General features: G+C 41.6%; 1 protein-coding gene across 1 annotated transcript; it reads right to left on the minus strand.

Annotated features, from left to right (window-relative positions):
- Window positions 1–15,186: 15,186 nt before the first annotated feature.
- On the minus strand, window positions 15,187–18,512 carry inab (internexin neuronal intermediate filament protein, alpha b; the record flags this gene model as incomplete). The annotated part of the gene is made up of 3 exons (XM_084562250.1): window positions 16,097–18,512; window positions 15,556–15,680; window positions 15,187–15,466 (listed from the first exon to the last, which is right to left on the minus strand). The coding sequence occupies exons 1-3, from the start codon at window positions 17,138–17,140 to the stop codon at window positions 15,187–15,189; spliced, it is 1,449 nt and encodes a 482-aa protein (XP_084418376.1). The 5' UTR covers window positions 17,141–18,512.
- Between the last annotated feature and the right edge of the window lie 734 nt (window positions 18,513–19,246).

Consider the following 19,246-nt stretch of genomic DNA (forward strand, 5'->3'; position numbering starts at 1 on the left):
TCACATTGGCAGGACATTTTCTCCTAGGACATTCAGGGCGATAGACTGGCTGATAAAGATCTCTTACTGATAGTGAGCTTTGGTAAATTCCTGAGCTCTGTCAATGGGGACAGGAGATAAATCTACTCTGTGTCAGAGAGCACCTTTTGAATGAATGTCATCAGTTAATTTGTAATTTGCAAAGATATATTGATTCCCAATTGTCTTTTTTCACAGTGGTCCAGGGTTACACCTTGGCCAAAGTGTCCCTCATTGTCCTTCTAGCATTAGAACACATTCAAGATGAAATTTACAAATAGAGAAATGACGCTTAAATGAACCTGCAACACTCGGTGAAGCAATTTCTTTGTTCTCCTTGAGGTGTTTGTGTGTGTGTCAGAGACGCAGAATAAGGGAAGGGGGTGGACCAGGTTTCCCTTTGTTATCAGGGGAGGGGAGGGTGGACTGGACGATGGGAATGTCCTTGGGGGCTGACCGACCTGTGCAAACAAAGCGGCACGCGGGCGTATGGTGGCACGAGCACAAACGAGTGAACTCACGTTAAAAAGGCACAAATTCACAGGCATCACTCACAGCCATGCATATAAATTCAGATGTGCAAATGTTCAGATATAGTACACCAGCTGCTCCGTTCACTCATTTGAGTCCGCTTGGACATCTCTAATGAAATCTAAATCTGCTGCTTCTTCTCCCACATACTCATAAAGCTTTTACTTCTATTTATGTGCCAGCATATCCTTTTATTTTATATTTATATTCCATATTATTCCTTCTTTATAGCTTGGGACTGAAGACTGGATGCCTTTCTTGGCACAAGTACAGTGTTATAAAAATTTATTAATGTGTAATGTCCATTTATATCATACGGTGCGGACTCAGAATCTGAAAGCAAATTATTCAGTGTAATTAATGTTTCCTGAGAAATAATTCACTCTCACAGAGACTGTAATTATTCCATTAGATGAAAAGAGACAATCACAGCGATGATCAGTCCGAGGGTTAATTAGTTAATAATCTCATCAATACGTATGAGACATCAGTACAGTAACATCGTAAATTGTGAAAATATACACCGAATAGCCACAACATTAAAACCACTGACAGGTGAAGTGAATAACACTGATCATCTTGTAACAATACAATATTCTGCTGGGAATCTTTTGGACCTGGCATTCATGTAGATGTTACTTAGATGTCACCAGGCACCTCCACCCCGTAGCACTGACACTCCTTGATGGCAGCAGCCATCCCCAGCAGGACGCAGCCTGACACAGGCACACACACAAAAACAGTTTAAGAACAACCCAAAAAAACACGAAGAACAGCACAAGGTGTTGACCTGGCATCCAAATTCACTAGATCCCAAACTGATCAAGTATCTGTGGGATGATCCACAGAGGCCCCTCCCCTCAATCCATAGGACCCAAAGGACCCCACTAACAACATTCTGTTGCCAGACACCACAGGACACCCTCAGAAGGCCCATGTCCATTCTCTGATGAGTCACAACTGTTCTTTGAGGCACAAGGGAGACCTGCACAATATTAGGAAGGTGGTCATAATGTTATGCCTGATCGGTGTATACCTTAAGAGAGAGCCACAGCCAGTATATGGGCAAGTGATATATGTCCTCTTGGTCTGTGCAAATCCAGACCATACAAGCCTCTGAATTGCTTTTTAATTAATAGCTGATCCTCCTCCATCGATTGGTCCTCTAATTACAAGGCATTAGCTCGCCATAGATCAGCTGCCCTCGTGTTACACACACTCAGCCATGTCCACAAAAACAGCCACACACATGCCTGCGTCCGCACCACTCACAAAGACTTTTATTTTTTTCCGCACCCACTTCACTGTGGCAGGTAAATATTTTAACAGTTTACCAGTCATTCATGAGGCCTAGCCCAAACGAGCCTTCAGCCTCAAGTCGCAGCTGCTCACGGTGAGCTGATGTTTTTAAATACGGTCACGGCAAGATAATGGAATGCTTTTGGTGTTTTCTACCCGATCAATACCTGTTTATGTGTGTACGGTGACACAGTATATCAGCCTCTGGGCAGACCGCCAGCTGCTGGGGAATGAGTCCAGTCAGCACTTTGAATGGGAGAGGAAGGAGGGGGAAACAAATATACACATATATGTGCATAATAGGCTTGGAGATTACCTTGTAAGTGGTTGTGTTTGTGGAGATGGTTTAGAGCAGCAAATAGGATAAAGGCTGCAGAAGAGCTGCTGTTTGATGCATGCTTTAAATTGCAGTATTGCAGAGAGAATGTTAGACAAACAAGAACAACGAATAGACAAAAGGAGGAAGAAATACTCAGAAAATATCAAGACAGTTATAATGTAATGTGCGTTTCTAGGTCTAGAGTATATCCACTAGCTGGTCCTCTGTCTCCATGGCTGCAGATATAGTTTCAAACCCTTCGTCACACATAATGCTGATAGTGTGACAAACACACACTCGCCATGAGAGGAGTGAAATAAATGGGACGTGCTCTCTGTAAAAGACTTCATTTAGTCATGATCCATGGCCTGTGCGGAGCAGTTTTATTTGTCACGCCTGTAACGCCACATGTGCCAAAACAAGGCGCATCCGTAAGTTAACAACATCTATCTGAATGTCTCTCTCGCTCAACGGCCGTCATCAGTAAGACCCTGCTTTTGATCAATGATGACAGCTGATTAATGGAACCGCGTGACACGTCGCCATCCCTGTCTCGGCTTTTATTAGGAGAACAATCACTCTGTTAGCTTGAGCCAGCCATTTCTCCTCCGTGAAAATCATGACGCCATGAAGCCATTCTTTGCTGCCTGTTGAAGGATGAGAATGTGACCGATGCCTTGTAATTACCCAGCGCTCACCCATGGCTAGAAGGTTAGAGCGAATGACTCACTTCCAGGGAAACACCCAGCAGCAGTCCACCGCTAATCTCAATTTCATTTCAGGTTGAATTAGATATTCCTGCTCCAATAGGCTTAAAGGAATCAAGGGTTGATGGTACTTTTTTATACTCCTACCCAAACATCACCAAACACTTGAGTGTTGTTGAGAACATTCACAGGAAAAAACACCTGAACAAAAACTGATGTAGCTTTCGGATAAATAATTCATTATTGAGCATTTAAAACTTAAAGATAGTAGTTTGTGGCTCACAAGACCTGGAGCCTACCCCAGCTAGAGGTGGGGTGCACCATGGACAGATCACAAGTCACATGGCTGACACATGGAGACAACCATTCTCACTCACATTTACACAAATGGGCAATTTAGAGTGAGATCAGACATACAGACACGTTCAGAGCCACTCATGCATCCAGACTCAAACCTGGGAGAGCAACACACTTCTCTTCACTAGATTTGCCAGGCTTTGCACCAGTCTGCTGAACTGTATTCAGATGTTCTTACAAGCAGTGCAAACATCAGATGGGGTAGGAGCCCACTGCTCGTTTTAACGCTCGCAGGCACAGAATCTTAGTGTTGTTTGTTACTCCACTTCACTAATAGAGTCTGTAATACAGGACCTCAATGCTAATGAGTCTTTTCACCTCGGGGTTCAATGTTGCAGTTCCAGCAGTATATACGGCTTTGCAGAAAGACTGCAAACAAAGATATTGCAGATGACGTAGTGCAAGAGGAGAAATTAACCACTGCTTACCTTTGGTTAAAGCAATGCCACCTTGCTCTAATTGTTCCCGGTCCTTACTTTTAAGTCAATGATGCTTGTTTCATATTTAGAGTGCAGACATGAGAGTGATCTTGAACATCTCCTTTAGTTCTTTCTAAGTAGGCGAAACAGCCAATTACCCATGATGTAATGAGGGTGATTTGGTGTGTGTGTTCTGTAACTCTTATTCAACTGAAGTGTCTTATTGATGAATAAAATCAAACATTGATATAAACCTGACAGAGTTTATGTGATTTATGTGTGCAAACTGTTTATTTCCTGCTAAATAAATGCTGTGCTGGGAATATCATCTGGTTCGCACTGATTTGTTTATTGAGTTTTAATAACCATTAACTTCCACTCTTTGATAGTAAAGTGATGATTGATTTTCCTGAAAATGTACTCAACATGACCGGTACATACTGTATCATTTCGTTGTAACTTCATCTGAAGCAATTTTCCTTTCATTTTCCATTTGTGAAGAAGGCCTGTTCTGACTGACCTTGGTGCCTTTAACAGCCGCCAGCGTGCTCTGCATTTTGATGAACTGCAATACGAGATATAATTTCGAAGAGTCTCGTTCCTGATGCAGGCACTCTTCATTCATTAGGTGTTATTGCATTTAAGGAAATGAGGAATGAGACGACTGTCAGACGTGGTTCAGGTGACGATGAAAACAGAATTGAGAGACAGTCAGCACGAAGGGAGGTGCAGCAGAGCTACTGTGGATACACAAATGGAACCTGCACACGTGTAAGTGTGTTAATTAGTCACCGCCAGAGACCAATCTGTGCTGAGTGGTTACCAGCTGAAGGTCATCTTGCAGCAGCAGATAATACAACATTTACCATTACGTCCTTTTAAGAGCATGTGTCTCTATTGTTCCTGTACCTCATAGAAAGATGGGAGAAAAAGAGGAGGTGGGAGATTCTGGACAGCACATCCCCCCTTTAACCGTCCCCCAGTCTCAGCTGCCCGGTGCTCGTCTGGTTGTTTGAAGACTACATACTCTGCAGAGCATGGGAGATTTGTCAATAGGTCGGTCCCTGGAGGCAGGTAATCTTTACTCCTGCAGCCTGCCAGCCTGCAGCGCTTTGTGCGGAGAAAAGAGGGGGCCCTCCGTGTCCCTTTCCGGTTTTTACACCCTCTGCTGCACATTGCGTCGCAGTGGAAGGCTTAATGTATAACTCATCCAGTAATCTCATTCTCGGCGTGACACCAGACAAGGAAACGTCAAAGGCTAGCTGTTTTTCATTTCTTAAAAATGTACCTGACGTTGATGCAGGGAGCTCTAATAATCACAGGAGCCTGAGAAGCAAGACCCTCATTAATCCAGTCGAGGCCACAGTATTGAATTATAGAGACAAAGCGAGTTTGAAACAGTTCCATGAGAAAACTGCAAAGCTTCACTCAAGATTAATGCACAATCTCAAGTCTTCCCAAGATGACACAACTAATCCTCTCCCACAAATACACACTTTAGAGGAGGAAACAAAACAAGGCTGCTGTACTAATAAACATTTTCATATTCACAGTGAATCCAATTACTGTGTGTTATGTGAAGGCACAGACAGAGCTATCTGTTAGAGAAAAAGAAACATTCATCTCAGAAGTTGACAGATGAGCCAGAGATGTGTGGAAGGCAAAAAAAAAAAGGAGAGGTCAGACCAGTACAGATGTGCTGGAAGTTCACGGAGGGTTTATCCATCTTTAACTAATCAGGTCCCAACTGATTCATATTTGTGGAGATAATTAATTGAGAATGAAAAGTTACTTGGCTACTATTAATGGCCACCATAATAAAGCAACTAATATATTTTTTAAGGTGCACTACCTACAGTCATATCCTCAGGGACCGAAGATTAATGATGGTTAATGAAATTAAATCTGCTCTGACCTCTCCCTATCACACCTGTTCAGCTGCAAGGGATATTAATGCTCACCGATTTGGCCCATTTATGCAAAACAAAAGCTATTTATAAAGTAGATTTAATCAATGCATGATGAAGCAATGAAAATAATGAACATTACAGCGCCGGCTCTAAGGAAGGTATTTAATAACTGGGCAGTGATGGTGCAATTTTAATGTGGACGAACGAGAGCAAAAAAAGAATAAAAAGAATACGTTACTAACAAAATCCCATCTTTCATGAATCTTATCGGACTATATCTGGTTTGAAGCTGTAACATAAGTAAGAAAGGGAATTCTTAACACAGTCGCTGAAACAGAATCAGTTAAAACTGATCAGAGGCATCACCCTTGCTCTAAGCTTTGAGCTTTTGGGAATTAACTATTCCATTTGACACACACACTGCCCCGACTATCACAGTTACTTAGCGCTTCCAACTCAACGAAGGTCGTTCTGGATATTGAGTTGTTAGCTACATTTTTATACCCTTTCCTCAAAATGCTGTGTCATAGTCTGCCGGCTAGATGTTGAATAGAAAACTCTGGATGGGGGCTCAGCTGTTCTATTATGGATTATGCTGTGGCAGCACACAACCCTCGCCTCCCTAAGAGCGGAGGGAACATTTTAGGACATGATGGCACATTGTGATCTTTGGAGGCTTTTGTCTAAAAATGTTTTGAACATGCACTTTGGTTTTATTCACTTTTACATCAAGTAGACATAATAGATATGTGACTAATTGATGCAACATTTTTTTTCCTTTTTTTCAGTTACAGGCCTCTCGTGTTGAGAGTAAAATGCAACAGATGAATGAAACCAGAGACACTGCTGATAGAGTGGGTATTTCTGAAATTGGCAGCAATTTTTCAAGGATATTACTTTGGCATATGTAGAGGACAAGTCCACATCTCGTTATCTGACTGAAAACCAAATTGCTTCTATTAATTTTGCAATGTTGCAAATGTCTGCACAAGGTTACTGTGGGGACACATCCCTGCAGATTGAGCTTGTTTTGCAGCACTCCTGCGCTCTCCCTGGCCTCCTCTAAAATAACAAGTCTCATCTGAATATTGCTGGTACCGTCAGTGACATTAGTTGGACCGAGTTACAACGCATCAGATTAGTAGTGGTATTATAAATTAGCTCATAAACATGTCCAGGGATTCCTCCTTTAACTGAGGGGCATAACATAAATCTGCTCTGAAATGCTACACAGTAAAATGGGCGAATTGGGTGTTTCTACATTTTAGTGAGAGCTGTATCAGAATGGAGGAATGGTGGAAGAAGTGGAGAAAAGCTCAAGGTGGTTCCAAATATCCCCATGTGGTTTGCAGTTTCTGGAGGACATATTTTTTTTAAAACTAGATTTATCTCTAGAGTGACACATCTTGCCTCTGGTGAATCCCATACACCAGCAGCAGTAGCAGCAGCAGCAGCAGCAGCAGTCTGCAGAGCTTCAGTTCTGCCACATATGAAGAGCCCAACTGTTTTTCAAAGCACCTCCCTCCTTCTTCACTTGTCAATGCAGCCAGCTGTAACCTAAAAATACCACCCTTTTAACATATCCTCGCTAGTTTCCCCATATAACAGTGGGCCTTTATTATATCCATTTAATTACCACACTTTTCCACACCTGAAAGAAAAAAATGAAGATACTTCACTCCAAGGGGAAGAAAGAAGAAATTCCTGATGTGATGCGTTTTAAATGTGCCCTGTGTGATGTCTAGCAGTCTGATCATTGTGAAGTGAAACTCTAAATCTCTAGAGTGACATCAGCATTGATTATTGACCACTGCAAATGAGTGTTGTACGCTGTTTAGAAATTCATCTATGAGTAAAGGCATTGCATTCTTCTTATAAGGTAGGTAGCTACTTGTACATTTGTTACATAATATATATTAATTTTCCACGTGCAGAAGTTTTGTTCCTAGTTTGGTTTTATTTTTGGAAAGTACAAACAAGCCTATTACAGCCCCACTGCTACCAGTTTAAATATGCAAAAGAACTGCGTTTAAACATACAATAAGGGCGGGATGCCAGTTATTAGTATTGTTATCGGTTCCAAATCTGTGCTTATGTACTCATGCTCATAAAACAGCAGTGATACTGCTGCAGCCACTATCATTTTACACCAGTCTGGTTTTCCAAGAACCAATAAACCCAAAAGAAGAAGGTAGGTGGGGACAGGTTCAGGTTAGGTGGCTACGAACAAGGGTCTTTTGTTACCGATGCTGACAGTTAGATATAAAATAGTTTACATTACAAGTTACATTACTTGAAACTTACTTGCCTGGAGGACAATTTGGAGCTCAACCAGCCTATAAAAAAGACTCTAGCAAGACATGCCAATTCACTGGAACAGCACGTACCACATACTAGCATGCACTAGTACTTTCAAAATTAACTTGTGAGCTTGTGGAAAGTCATGTACACAAAATGGCCTGCGTTCATGTTCACGTGTTGGTGCCCTTAAAGAAAAAGGTGGAGCATTTAAAATAAATGTTTGCACATGTAGCTTTTCCACTACTATCCCTTGAAAGATGCAAATGCTTGGTTCAGCCTTTTTCCAACATCTGTCTGATCTGTATCCTAATTAACCGGATGGCTCAAATGTCAGAAGACTGTTGAAATGTATGAATTGTTAAGCATTATCTTGGTCAAATATCACTTCTTTCTTGTTTAAGATGAATTTGGACTAAAGAACAAATAAAACATGGAGCATATTCTTTATGAGATAAACAGCCACTTAACATTCGCTTTATGAATCAAATTGTAACCCCCAAATCAAATTGAAGGAGAATGGTGGTCCACTCCTTTTTCTGATTAGTTAGACTTTCCAGCTAATGTAATTGTGTTTCTCTGGTTGAATACCCACCAAAGCCACTCATCCACTCTCACAGCAGCTTAGAAGGAGGTCAGAAATAAGGGCTGCAACCTTCCCCTTTGTTGGGGAAAGAATATCCTCCTTCACCCTGTCTGTCTGCATGTCTGGCTCTACTGGCTGTGTCTCTGCTATTATTAGCACAGAGAGATGGCTTGGTTAATAGAGAGAACACGACGTCACACGCAGGCCTATCTCAAAATGATTCAGCATTTTCTTCCAGACAGGATAACAACTAGACCTGGTAATTTAACGTGCAATACAAAATAAAAATGTATCTCCCCGTACAAAGTCCTTGTCAACAAGTTATTTTTAGCTGTTGCTGCCAGAGCTTTTAGATTAACACTGTGACCATCTCCCTCAGTGATCCATTATCTTAAATGCGGCATAATTGCTCTCTCTTCAAATCTCTTTGTTCATATTCTCGCCAGCTTTATCCGTGTGCAGGCCTCTCTGCAGGCCTGTCTGGACCAGAACGGTCACTCCCCAAGGCTGCAGCAGCACAGCAAGATGTTAGCAACGGATTCCAAGGCAACATCAGCAGCAACTCACAAAACAGCGCTTTACTGGTGATACTGATGCATCCTCAGTATCACAGAGTCAAACGATACTGATGAGTGTGTGCCTATGTTTAAAAATGTATTGTGGCATTTAGATTTTTTGATATCAGGGGTGTATCTGTGCACTCATAATAGCTTAGTGCAAAGACTGAGGTGGATCTCACTAGCTTAACAATATTGAAAGTGCTTTCCAACCTCCAGTGTTGCCAGATAGGGCTGATGATCTCCAGCCCAAAAAGCTGCGACCACCAAAATTCACAGAAAACCTAGAAATTTGGATCAATATTATGTTTAGCACTTTAACCAACAAGACTTAACAAACCACAGCCGTCTACCGCCACAACTTGCTGCTACTACCATTTAATGGCGTCATGGAGTCCACTGATTCGTGAGATCCTACCTTTGCAGAGCAGCCAGTGCTGTCTGAGCAGCTCAGGACAAGAAGATACTTCTGTATTGGACGGAATAAATGCACGTTGGTTTTGTTCCAAACTACCATTTAAAAGTAATTGAAAAAAATTATATCAAATGCTTGCAAGTTTTGTTCACTTTCCCAATTACATTTGCACCCACAAAATTAAATTCAAAACCGTCTAATTGGGTGCTACCACTAAATCTGTAAATCAATATAAATATAAATATATCTAATGTGGAAATAGATTTTTCTTTTTTCTTTTTTTTTTTTTGCTAAATTACTGTGAGAATATAAAAACAACGAATGAAGTATAAAATAATAATTTCAGGCATTTTCATTTATTTTCACATTTATTTGTTAATTTTTTCTGTATGGTGCATATTTGTTTGGTGTTTTTTATTGATTAATCAATTAATTATTGTATTTGTTTATTTTTTGTTCATTTATTTCCATAGATTTATTTGCAGCTCTTAATTTTTCCTCATTTCCTTTTTTTTATTTTTATATTGCTGCACTTTGAAGAACCAACCTGTCGTTCCATTGGCTTTGGGTGGAGCTTCCTGTCCAGGCTAAGTGGTCAATTCCTGCCCATGTGAATCCTTCTTTTGTGGAAGCTTTTGGAGGGGACACTTTGATGGTGTAGCTCTTATTAGGAAACAAAAACTGGCAGCACAGATGCTCACCGACAACCCGACACTGAAAAACAGACGACCGCAAGCTCGGTGTGTCACTGCCCTTACAAGTAACCGTGCAGTCCCAAGACCTCTTGAAGTACACATAAAGTTACTAACACACTTGCTCTGCTGTTTAAATAGTAAATCTACCACTATGGCACCTACTCATTGGCAGATAGACGGACTGAATAATGCTGATTTCGATGAAGACTAATCATTTTCAAGAAAAGTGCGAGTCCTAAACTGTTTTTGTGTGTGTGTGTCTGTGCTAGGTTGCATCCTGTTAGGGATGGCTGCTGCCATCAAGGAGTGTCATTGCTATGGGGTGGGGGATATTTTTGGTCTGGTCTAGGTGGGTGGTACATGTCTAAGTAACACCCACATGAATGCCAGGTCCAAAAGTTTCCCAGCAGAACATTGAATTGCCACAAGATGATCAATGTTATTTACTTGTCCTGTCAGTGGTTTTAATGTTGTGGCTGTTCAGTGTACATACATTATGTGTGTTTAGGACTGGGCTGTATATATGCCATGTATACCATAACTGGTTAGAAAATCACACATACCAAGACCTAACAATGACTAACAATGACTTGGACACAGTCCTTGTCCGTGGAACAACATCTTGCTGCCCCATCTGGACACTGGTTGGGTCTTTGTCTGTGTGAGAGGTCACACACATTCGCACTTTAATATGTCTGCAAAGCCGACACCTCAGACCAGTGAAGAGAAATTGCTTCGATCCGGAGATGCTGACAAACTGAGGAAATTTACGTCCACAGCCCCAGCGCTCCACAGCCTGATTCTCATTTGCACCACGATCACAGCCCCACACAGACACTTATCTCCAGACAGAACATAAAACATGCTTCCCCTTCATCACAGACGCCTTTATACTTTGAGACTGCAAAGAGGATGGCTCGAAAAGGAAGGGTTGCCACAGTCAGTGAGGACTGTGCACCTATGATATTTGCTAACTTTTATATTGTGAGGGAAATCCCAGAATTTCCACATATGTGAGGCTGTACGGTGCATGAGAACATGACAGATTTCCATGTGAGGGTTTGGATATGTCATTCTTGATTGATCTTTTTAAAGTAAGGATGCACCCAAAAATAATGTGATGAGTAGAATTTATGCATTAAGTAACCTGAAGGTATGTTTGAGTTCAGTCATTCAGTATTCTTTATATGTCATACAGAGTAAAATTGCATGACTTTCCATACCTTTAAGCTTAAAGGGGAAACATTATAATGGGATGTGTGAAATCCGTGGAGAAAATGGTCTTTATATAGGCAGAGCTCGTTCAGATTTGATATTCAAAGATACACATTTTCTACAGCACAGCTAATATGTTAAGACAAGCATCTGTGCATTATTCATAGAATGACACCCTTGAGAAATCAGCCAACTGCAAAGTATACTCATCACACTGGGTAAAAAAAGAAGCATGCTCTGAAAGCTTTTGGCAGTAAATTTTAAATCGATCCCAGGTGACACAGGGTTTCCAATATTAGGTGATATTTTATATACAGCATAAGCCGGTGGTACATGTGATATGCTTTTACGGGCTTGTAAAGCCTTCATGTGTTTTCTGCGGTTATGAAGTAGGGACAGGGTGGTCGACTTAAAATAGAAAGTTGAAGTACTCTTCAAGTTTGAAGCAATAAGAGGGAGGGCTGTTTCATAACAGGGCTTTTACAGTGGCATTTCACGTCAAGCCTTCCCCCACACCTTCCACTCAGCAGCATTGCAGGGGTATAAATCTTTAAAGAACTGCAACCTGCGTCACGCATGCACATGAAGCTCCCAAGGCTGTCCCACCCAGTTGGTGGGCATCGGAAGAGATGGGTTAATCAGAGACATTCCATGAGGCCCGAGGTCTAAAGGTCTAGATCTGTGTGTGTGTGTGTTTGTAAGTGTGTGTGCAGCAGGGATGGGGATACAAAGGTCAACATACAGTACAGAGGCAGGTAATCCATCATAGCTCTGTAGTGCACATCTGCACGACGGCCTTGAGAAATATATCGCTTTGAGAAGGAGGTCAAGGTGACATTGCTTTCCACAATGTGTTGGTCCACAGCAATATTTACTTTCACAAATAAAAGCAGATTTTTTTTTCTTTATTTTATTTTCTTCCTGTAAATGTTCTCAATGGGATCAATAAAATACTGACTCTTGATAATACACCAGTATATATTTGTTGATTTTATTTGACATCATTGTTCTGTGTCCCGTTAACAGTCAAAATGTTCTGGGCCTTGGAAGGGACATACAGGAAAAAATGTACTTTTTCAAGTTCCTGAGAAACTTTTGCAAGAAGAGCTCACTTCGTTAAAATCTATTTAAAAAATAACAACAATAATAATTTTACTTTTCTTTTTGGTGAACTTACTTCCGTACTAAGTCAGTTAGGCACTATGTCAGGCACAAAATTCAATCAACTACTTCTGAGGGAACGTTTGTCTCTTAAAAACAGGTACAACTGGTATTCAGTTTAAATAAATAGCCTACTACTTCACCCCTTTTTGCATACGTGGAACATGGTTCATTCATTTCGTAGCAGGGATGTACTTATATGAGGTCAGTTTTGAAATTCATGGAACCAAAATGACTGATCTCACATAAGTACATTATTTTCTTTCTTTTCTTTTCTTTTTGACCATGTTTTTTTTTGGCACTTCCTGGGCTCTGTGAGAATGGGATTACATAAAAAGGGCACTATTCCTCATTTGATTGTGGTGGAGTAAAATGATGAAGTAGCATGGAATGGAACAAATGAGTAAAAAAAGAATATGTTCCACACAATTTCCAGCACTGCATATACAAAGAGACACAACGAAGCCATGTGCAGCCCCAGTAAAGTCAAGTCTTTATTGATATGGTGTCATACAACAATACATAAGTAGTAATAACAGTAAAGAGAATAGCATGTCCACTACATTCAGTCCCTATGCTTTTGTCATCATGGCAACTACAATAAAAGCTACTAAAGAGATGATAATGATTAAACACCACACTGAACAGAATCATACACGTAAAACACATGGCCAGAAGCTGCTGGTGTTTTAAGGCATTTCACATCCTACAGTATTTGTTTTACAGTATTGATAGTTGGTTATTGATTGGTGGCGTACTGAATTTTCAGAAATGCTCCTTCTTTTGTTGTTTTTTTCCTTGAATGTGCACTTAGAAGAGTTTGGCAGTGATGTAGTGGTGACTTTTTTATTTTTTTTCCTTTTTCCAACACTCATGAAAGCGCTTTTGGTTTACAGTGTAAGGACAAAGGCTTTGCAACCATGAACAATTCATAAACTGTTATAGCGTATGCTATAAAATATGCGCACAATTCCAGTTATGATAGGCCACGGTGTAGAGATACAAACACACTTAGTACAGTACTAAGATACAAGCTTCAGGTAAAACTATAGGAACCCAGTCCACAACAGTCTGCCATACAATCAGAAGTTTTTTTGTTTCTTTCTTCGTAGTGTGAGTGCAGTTTGTCAGGGCATTCATCACCGTGACCAGCAGCAAGAGAATAAGATAGCTGTGATAGAGTTGGCAGTGCACAAGCAGAAAAAACAAGCTACAAGTCTCTGATACTGAAGGTTTCTAGTGGTATGGTCAGACTACAACAGGCGTATTATCCAGTCATGGCCACACTTAAAAGGAGAGAGGTCAAGTTGTTTGAAACATATGGTGGTTTGGCAAGTTTTGACTTCTATTTTTCTTTTTTCTTTTTTCTTCAGGCTGAGTGATTGATTCTGGGGTGGAAATGTGCTGCATGGGAAATGGAATTATACAGTCTATGTCTACTATTCATCGCACCCTCCCGATCGATGGATCACACAGAGTCTCATGCGTTTGTGCTAAAACGAAATTACAATTCAGTCTCTAATTGACTGGAATGTATAAAAGACTTTCCCCTGTATCCTTCATAGCACATTGTGCAAACTGTTCATCATTACCAAACTGTAATATCCATTCCTATTTAAGTGCCTCAGAGAGGAGCATTCCTCCTTATCTTCATAGCATCGACGGCGGAGATCAAGTCACAATCTAAGAGTCTCAGATCTAGCCTAACAAATACATGTCTATCACAGTCATTCATAAGTGTTGTGCATGATGATGCTCACCTTGGTCTGTGGTGAAGAGGACAGCATTGACCTAATTGTGGGATTCAACTAAAATGTGTCAAATGAGCGATGGGCTGATGGATTCCATGCAAGCATGACGTCTACACGCACCATGCAGATTATGCTTAATTTAGATGTTTGTTTTCTTGCTTGCTTCAAGACTTAATCTCATTTACATAGCTGCAGTGATCCGCTCTTGTTAATGAAACTTCACCGGGAAGTCAGAAAGGGTCAGTGCTCGAATGAGGATGTTAATCCTCCTTCATACTGTGGTCATGCAGAGCTGATCAGGCTGCAGTCAAACCACTAATGCGCCCGTCTCGATAATAAGAATGGTGCAAGAAGCTATTTCAGCAGAGTTTTTTTCTACAGAGTTTGACAGTAATTTATTATTAATTCTTTTAGAAACGGTGTGCTTCCTTAGAATATGCAGACCAGTAGCAGCGGATGTGTTTTATATGTTCTTCCGTGTAAAAGCGACTCGTGCTTCCCTTGGAATGTGTTGAGAGAAACTCACAGCTTGTGGTACCGGAGAAACCGGAGTCATTATCTACTGTGTGTCTGTACTACATATTGATGTAACATTCGTGAGAAGGACCAGTTGCATATTGTACTTAAGACCATTTTTGTAAGAGATGCTACCTAAGTGCTTGTTACTGTTTGATGCTGAGTTTGTGAAAGAGAACTGTGATTTCTTTGTGATGGTTATAGTAGAGTTATAATGGATTTCCATGGGGGGGGGGGGCAACATAAAACAAGATCCTGCGACTGTAATCACTTGATAATCTTACGATGATTCTAATAAGAAGACAAAGCAAAGATCTAAGTGCTTTAAGTGCAAACGTCCCAGGTTTGTTTTAGGTTTAGACATGAAGAGAGGAATGCGTTTACAAGGTTAGGGGGGAGCTTTCAGGTTAAGAACAGGCTTACAGGATGCTCTTAGTTTTTCTGATTGGTGGGAATATCATCTTGCTGCTTCTCCATCTTCTTGGTGGTGACGACTGTCTCCTCATAAACTTCACGCTGGGACACCTTGCCACCAGACTTGCTCTGCTGCTGCTGCTGCTCCTCGTCCTTGCCCTCCTTCTTGGAGCTCTTGCCGGAGCTGGTGTAAATGCGGGACTGGTAGTTGTAGCCCTGCCCCATCCCAGCACTCATGGAGGTGCCGGGGTAGGAGATGCCTGTCCCGATACGGGTCTCCTCTCCTTCCAGGAGTTTCCTGCAGAGAGGATGGACAAATAAATAAAGGGGACTCAATGACATAACTGGAGAGGACAAGGATGAGTTGTCTCTGAGAGAAGAGCTTACCTGTATGCTGCAATTTCAATATCCAGTGCCATCTTGACATTCAGTAGATCCTGATATTCCCTCAGGTGACGAGCCATCTCGCTCTTAGTGGTCCTCAGCTCATTTTCCAGCTCTGCCATGCCGTCCTGAGTAACGATAAACAAGAGAGGTCAACGTTTTATGAACTACTTAAAAATAACACTGCGGAGAAATAACTGTACCGTTCAAAAACAAAGACCTACTTTTGTTAGCCTGTGCGTCGTGTATTTGGATATTTATTGCTAAAATTGCATTTTTTTATTTTTTTTATTTTTTATTTTTTCAGTTTGAACTGCTGAATCAAAGCTTGTATTTAGAGCATTCGTGTGTGCACTGGGTGGGCGTTGTCAGACGGAGCTGAGCGCGCTGTCCCGGGGGAACGAGTTTCAGCACCACGGACAGAGCCTCACCCACAAGGGCTGGCCCTCATCTTATTACTGCTTCATTTCACTGGAAATGTGAGACAGTTAATTTTCCATTTCTGATCATTTTGATAAGCAGCTGATTATTAAAAGAGACTTACCTGGTAGCTACCAATCTCCACAGAGTGCCTTTCCTCCATCTCCCGGAGCTGCTTTTCAAGAGAATCGTTGGTTCCCCTCAGACTCTCAATTTCTATGGTCTTGGACTGCAGCTGCCTCCTGAACTCGTTGAGTTCCTCCCTGCTGGTGCGGATGGCCTCGTTACTCCGAGTGGCCTGCTCTGACAGATCCGCAAATTTGGTCTTGTACCACTCCTCGGCGGATTGCAGGTTCTTGGACGACATGGATTCGTACTGGCTGCGAATCTCTTTGAGGGCGGAGGTGAGATCCGGCTTGGCCACCTCCATCTCCACAGACACCTGGGCGGCTTGGATCATGTCAGTCAGCTCGACCACCTCCTCTTCATGCACCTTCCTGAGGAAGTTGATCTCGTCCAGGAGAGATTCCACCTTCTTCTCCAGGTCGAGGCGCACCATCGTAGCATCATCCACGTCTTTCTTAAACGCCTTCAGGGTGGCCTCTGCCTCCTCTCGGGCACGGAACTCCTCTTCGTATTTCCCCCTGATCTTCTGAAGGTCGTCTTCAATAGTATCCCTCTCGATCAACAAATGGGACTTCTCCCCGTTCAGTTCTTCGAGTTGGGAGCGTAATTCACGAATCTCTTGTTGGTAGAGGTCCGCTAGGCGGGAGGGCTCGGTCTGCCGCTGGCGCAAAGCAACCAGCTCCGTCTCCAGCACTTTGTTGTGCTGCTCCAAGTTGCGCACTTTCTCGATGAACATTGCAAAGCGGTCATTAAGACCTTGCATTTGTTCCTTCTCATTGGTGCGAACGATCTTAAACTCATTGTTGAGGACGGTGCTCTGTGTCAGATCGAAGGTCTCCAATGGCATAGGAGAGTAGGAGCGGCCGGACTTTTTGTAAGAGCCCAGGGATGAAATGTTGCTTCGAGACAGGGAGGAGGACCGGTACCCTCCGCGTGAAGACACGTTGACCGCTGTACGCGACGGAGAGGAGGCATAACGGGGAGACTCCCCGAAAATCCTCCGGTAGGAGGAGGAGGAGAAGACATCAGATCCGTAGCTCATCTTCGCTCGTATGGTGACAGAGCAGAGCAGTGGGCGCGTCTCCTTTATATAGGGGGGTCGTCCCAATCACTAATTAATGCCGTTGGTAACATCCGGACACAGTTCGTTCCAGATGCGTCAGGCACAGCGGTGCACATGCGAATCCAAAAAAAATATTGTGCTAGAAATGATTTTTCCTTTCGTCAGAATTAGCCTACATTAAATCTTACGTCAGTGAAGTCGTTTGACACTGTTCTTTCTATGGCGCAGGTGGAACTTCCCTTTTTGGCGCAGTGGCGATCCACCCGTCTTTGGTCGTTGGATGCTCATTTAAATCAAACAAATAAAAAGTAAATGGTCGTCTGTTACCAAATCGTAAGCTTTTGAAATTGCACTAAACTTTAGTTTTTTTCAGCAGAGAAAAAAAATACTTTGAAAAAGAATCCAGGACCTAAATCAAAATCCAGGTCCAGATGTGCAGTGATTGTTTTAGGCAGAATGTCTACAACTGGTTGTTGACCACTAACAGTAGCCTATTAAATTGCTCTTTAGTTTTTCTGCTAATATATAAACTTTTAAGCTCGTTTTCTATTTAACATTTCCATTTACAGTCAGGTCAGCAGCTTTTTACATACTTTTAATTACTGTGATATCAGGGGAACACGTGTACGTCTTCCTTTGTAAGTGATAATGAATCTAAAATGAATAATTGACGAGATGCTGAAAATGATCTTGTGCCAGAACGATGGAGAATGATGGGTGTCTCTCTGGCTGTTTTATGCACCTCCTGGGAAATAACAGTGGAGAGAAAAATCCGTTCATACAAATGTGAGCAGCAGACTGCATCGTGTACACTTGGACTAATATTTTAACATGAAAACGATTTGTGACTTAAATTTTAAGAGGCATCATTATATCATCTTGAATGTAATCTCAAGTTACTCTAGTTGTGGATATGTGCTTGTTCTTTTTGTCTTTTACTTTGGTCAACCGAGGAAATACTGTTCCACTGACAGGCCTTTGCTGCCCTCTGTTGTCAGAGTGCCCCACATTGCAAGCAAACACAAATATTTAAAATGTAGTTGAAGGAGACTCAGATGCTCAGGTAAACTGATGATCCAAAAATTGGTGAACTCACAGTGATGCATCAGTGACAGAGAGTGACAGAAGTATAAGCAGTGTAGAAATTCAACAGTGGAGGTCAACACGGGTGTCAAATTAGATTTTCTTTTTCTTTATAAAAGGTTTATACAGCTCAATACTGAGCAACTAGAAACAGAAAGGCACATTGTACTTACGCAGAATAATTGAGCTCTAGCCACGAGATGCCCCACAGGTGACCTACAGATACAGTACGCCGTGCCTTTCTTTGGAAATACTGTAGATATCAAGCAATGTTTAAATGTTTATAAATGGGCAAACATTGCTCACAGAGTTCAAGCACCGGGCTGCTTACAGGTCAAAGACACTGTACTGTGCTTTTGGGTCTAAATCTATTCAGCAGTGGATAAACTTTAATGACAATGGCTGTGAACCTCAGAATATAATAGTGTTAAAACCTTTTGGAACTAGTTTGGCAGATTCACAGCAATGCTCTTTTGAGTTTGACCCCTATAGAGGTTTGATTTAGTATTGGTTAACTCTAAATGTGTTTATCCAGGGTTTCAGTTTTATGCAATGCTTTGTATAATTCTTGTGGTTTGTTCTGTGTGTGTCTCTATTGTACATCTCGTGCGTATGCTTCATACTGTATTGAACCAATGTTGGTTTCTCTTCCTGGTGTTATGTGTGGGTTTCTGATGAAATAAAACCATTAAACCAAAGCCACGACATCTGTGAAATAATGAAATTATGTCCAAAGTCAGACAGTACACAAGGTTTTTGTTAGGTGACACATTACACAATGTTACAATATGACAGTGTTGATAGAAATACTTTTATACAAATATATGATAAATGGAACTAGTGTACTTGTCAAAGGAGTCAAACTTCTTGTAATCCCTTTTCAGACTGATGCATTCAGGGACATTAATTCATTCATTCATATTCTGTAACTGCTTGTCCTCTGGAGAGTCACGGGCGGCTTGGAGCCTATCCCAGCTGTCATCGGGCAAGAGGCCGCGGGGT

The sequence above is a fragment of the Chelon labrosus genome, assembly GCF_963514085.1.
Source record: "Chelon labrosus genome assembly, chromosome: 2".
In the NCBI taxonomy this organism is placed as follows: Eukaryota; Metazoa; Chordata; class Actinopteri; order Mugiliformes; family Mugilidae; genus Chelon; species Chelon labrosus.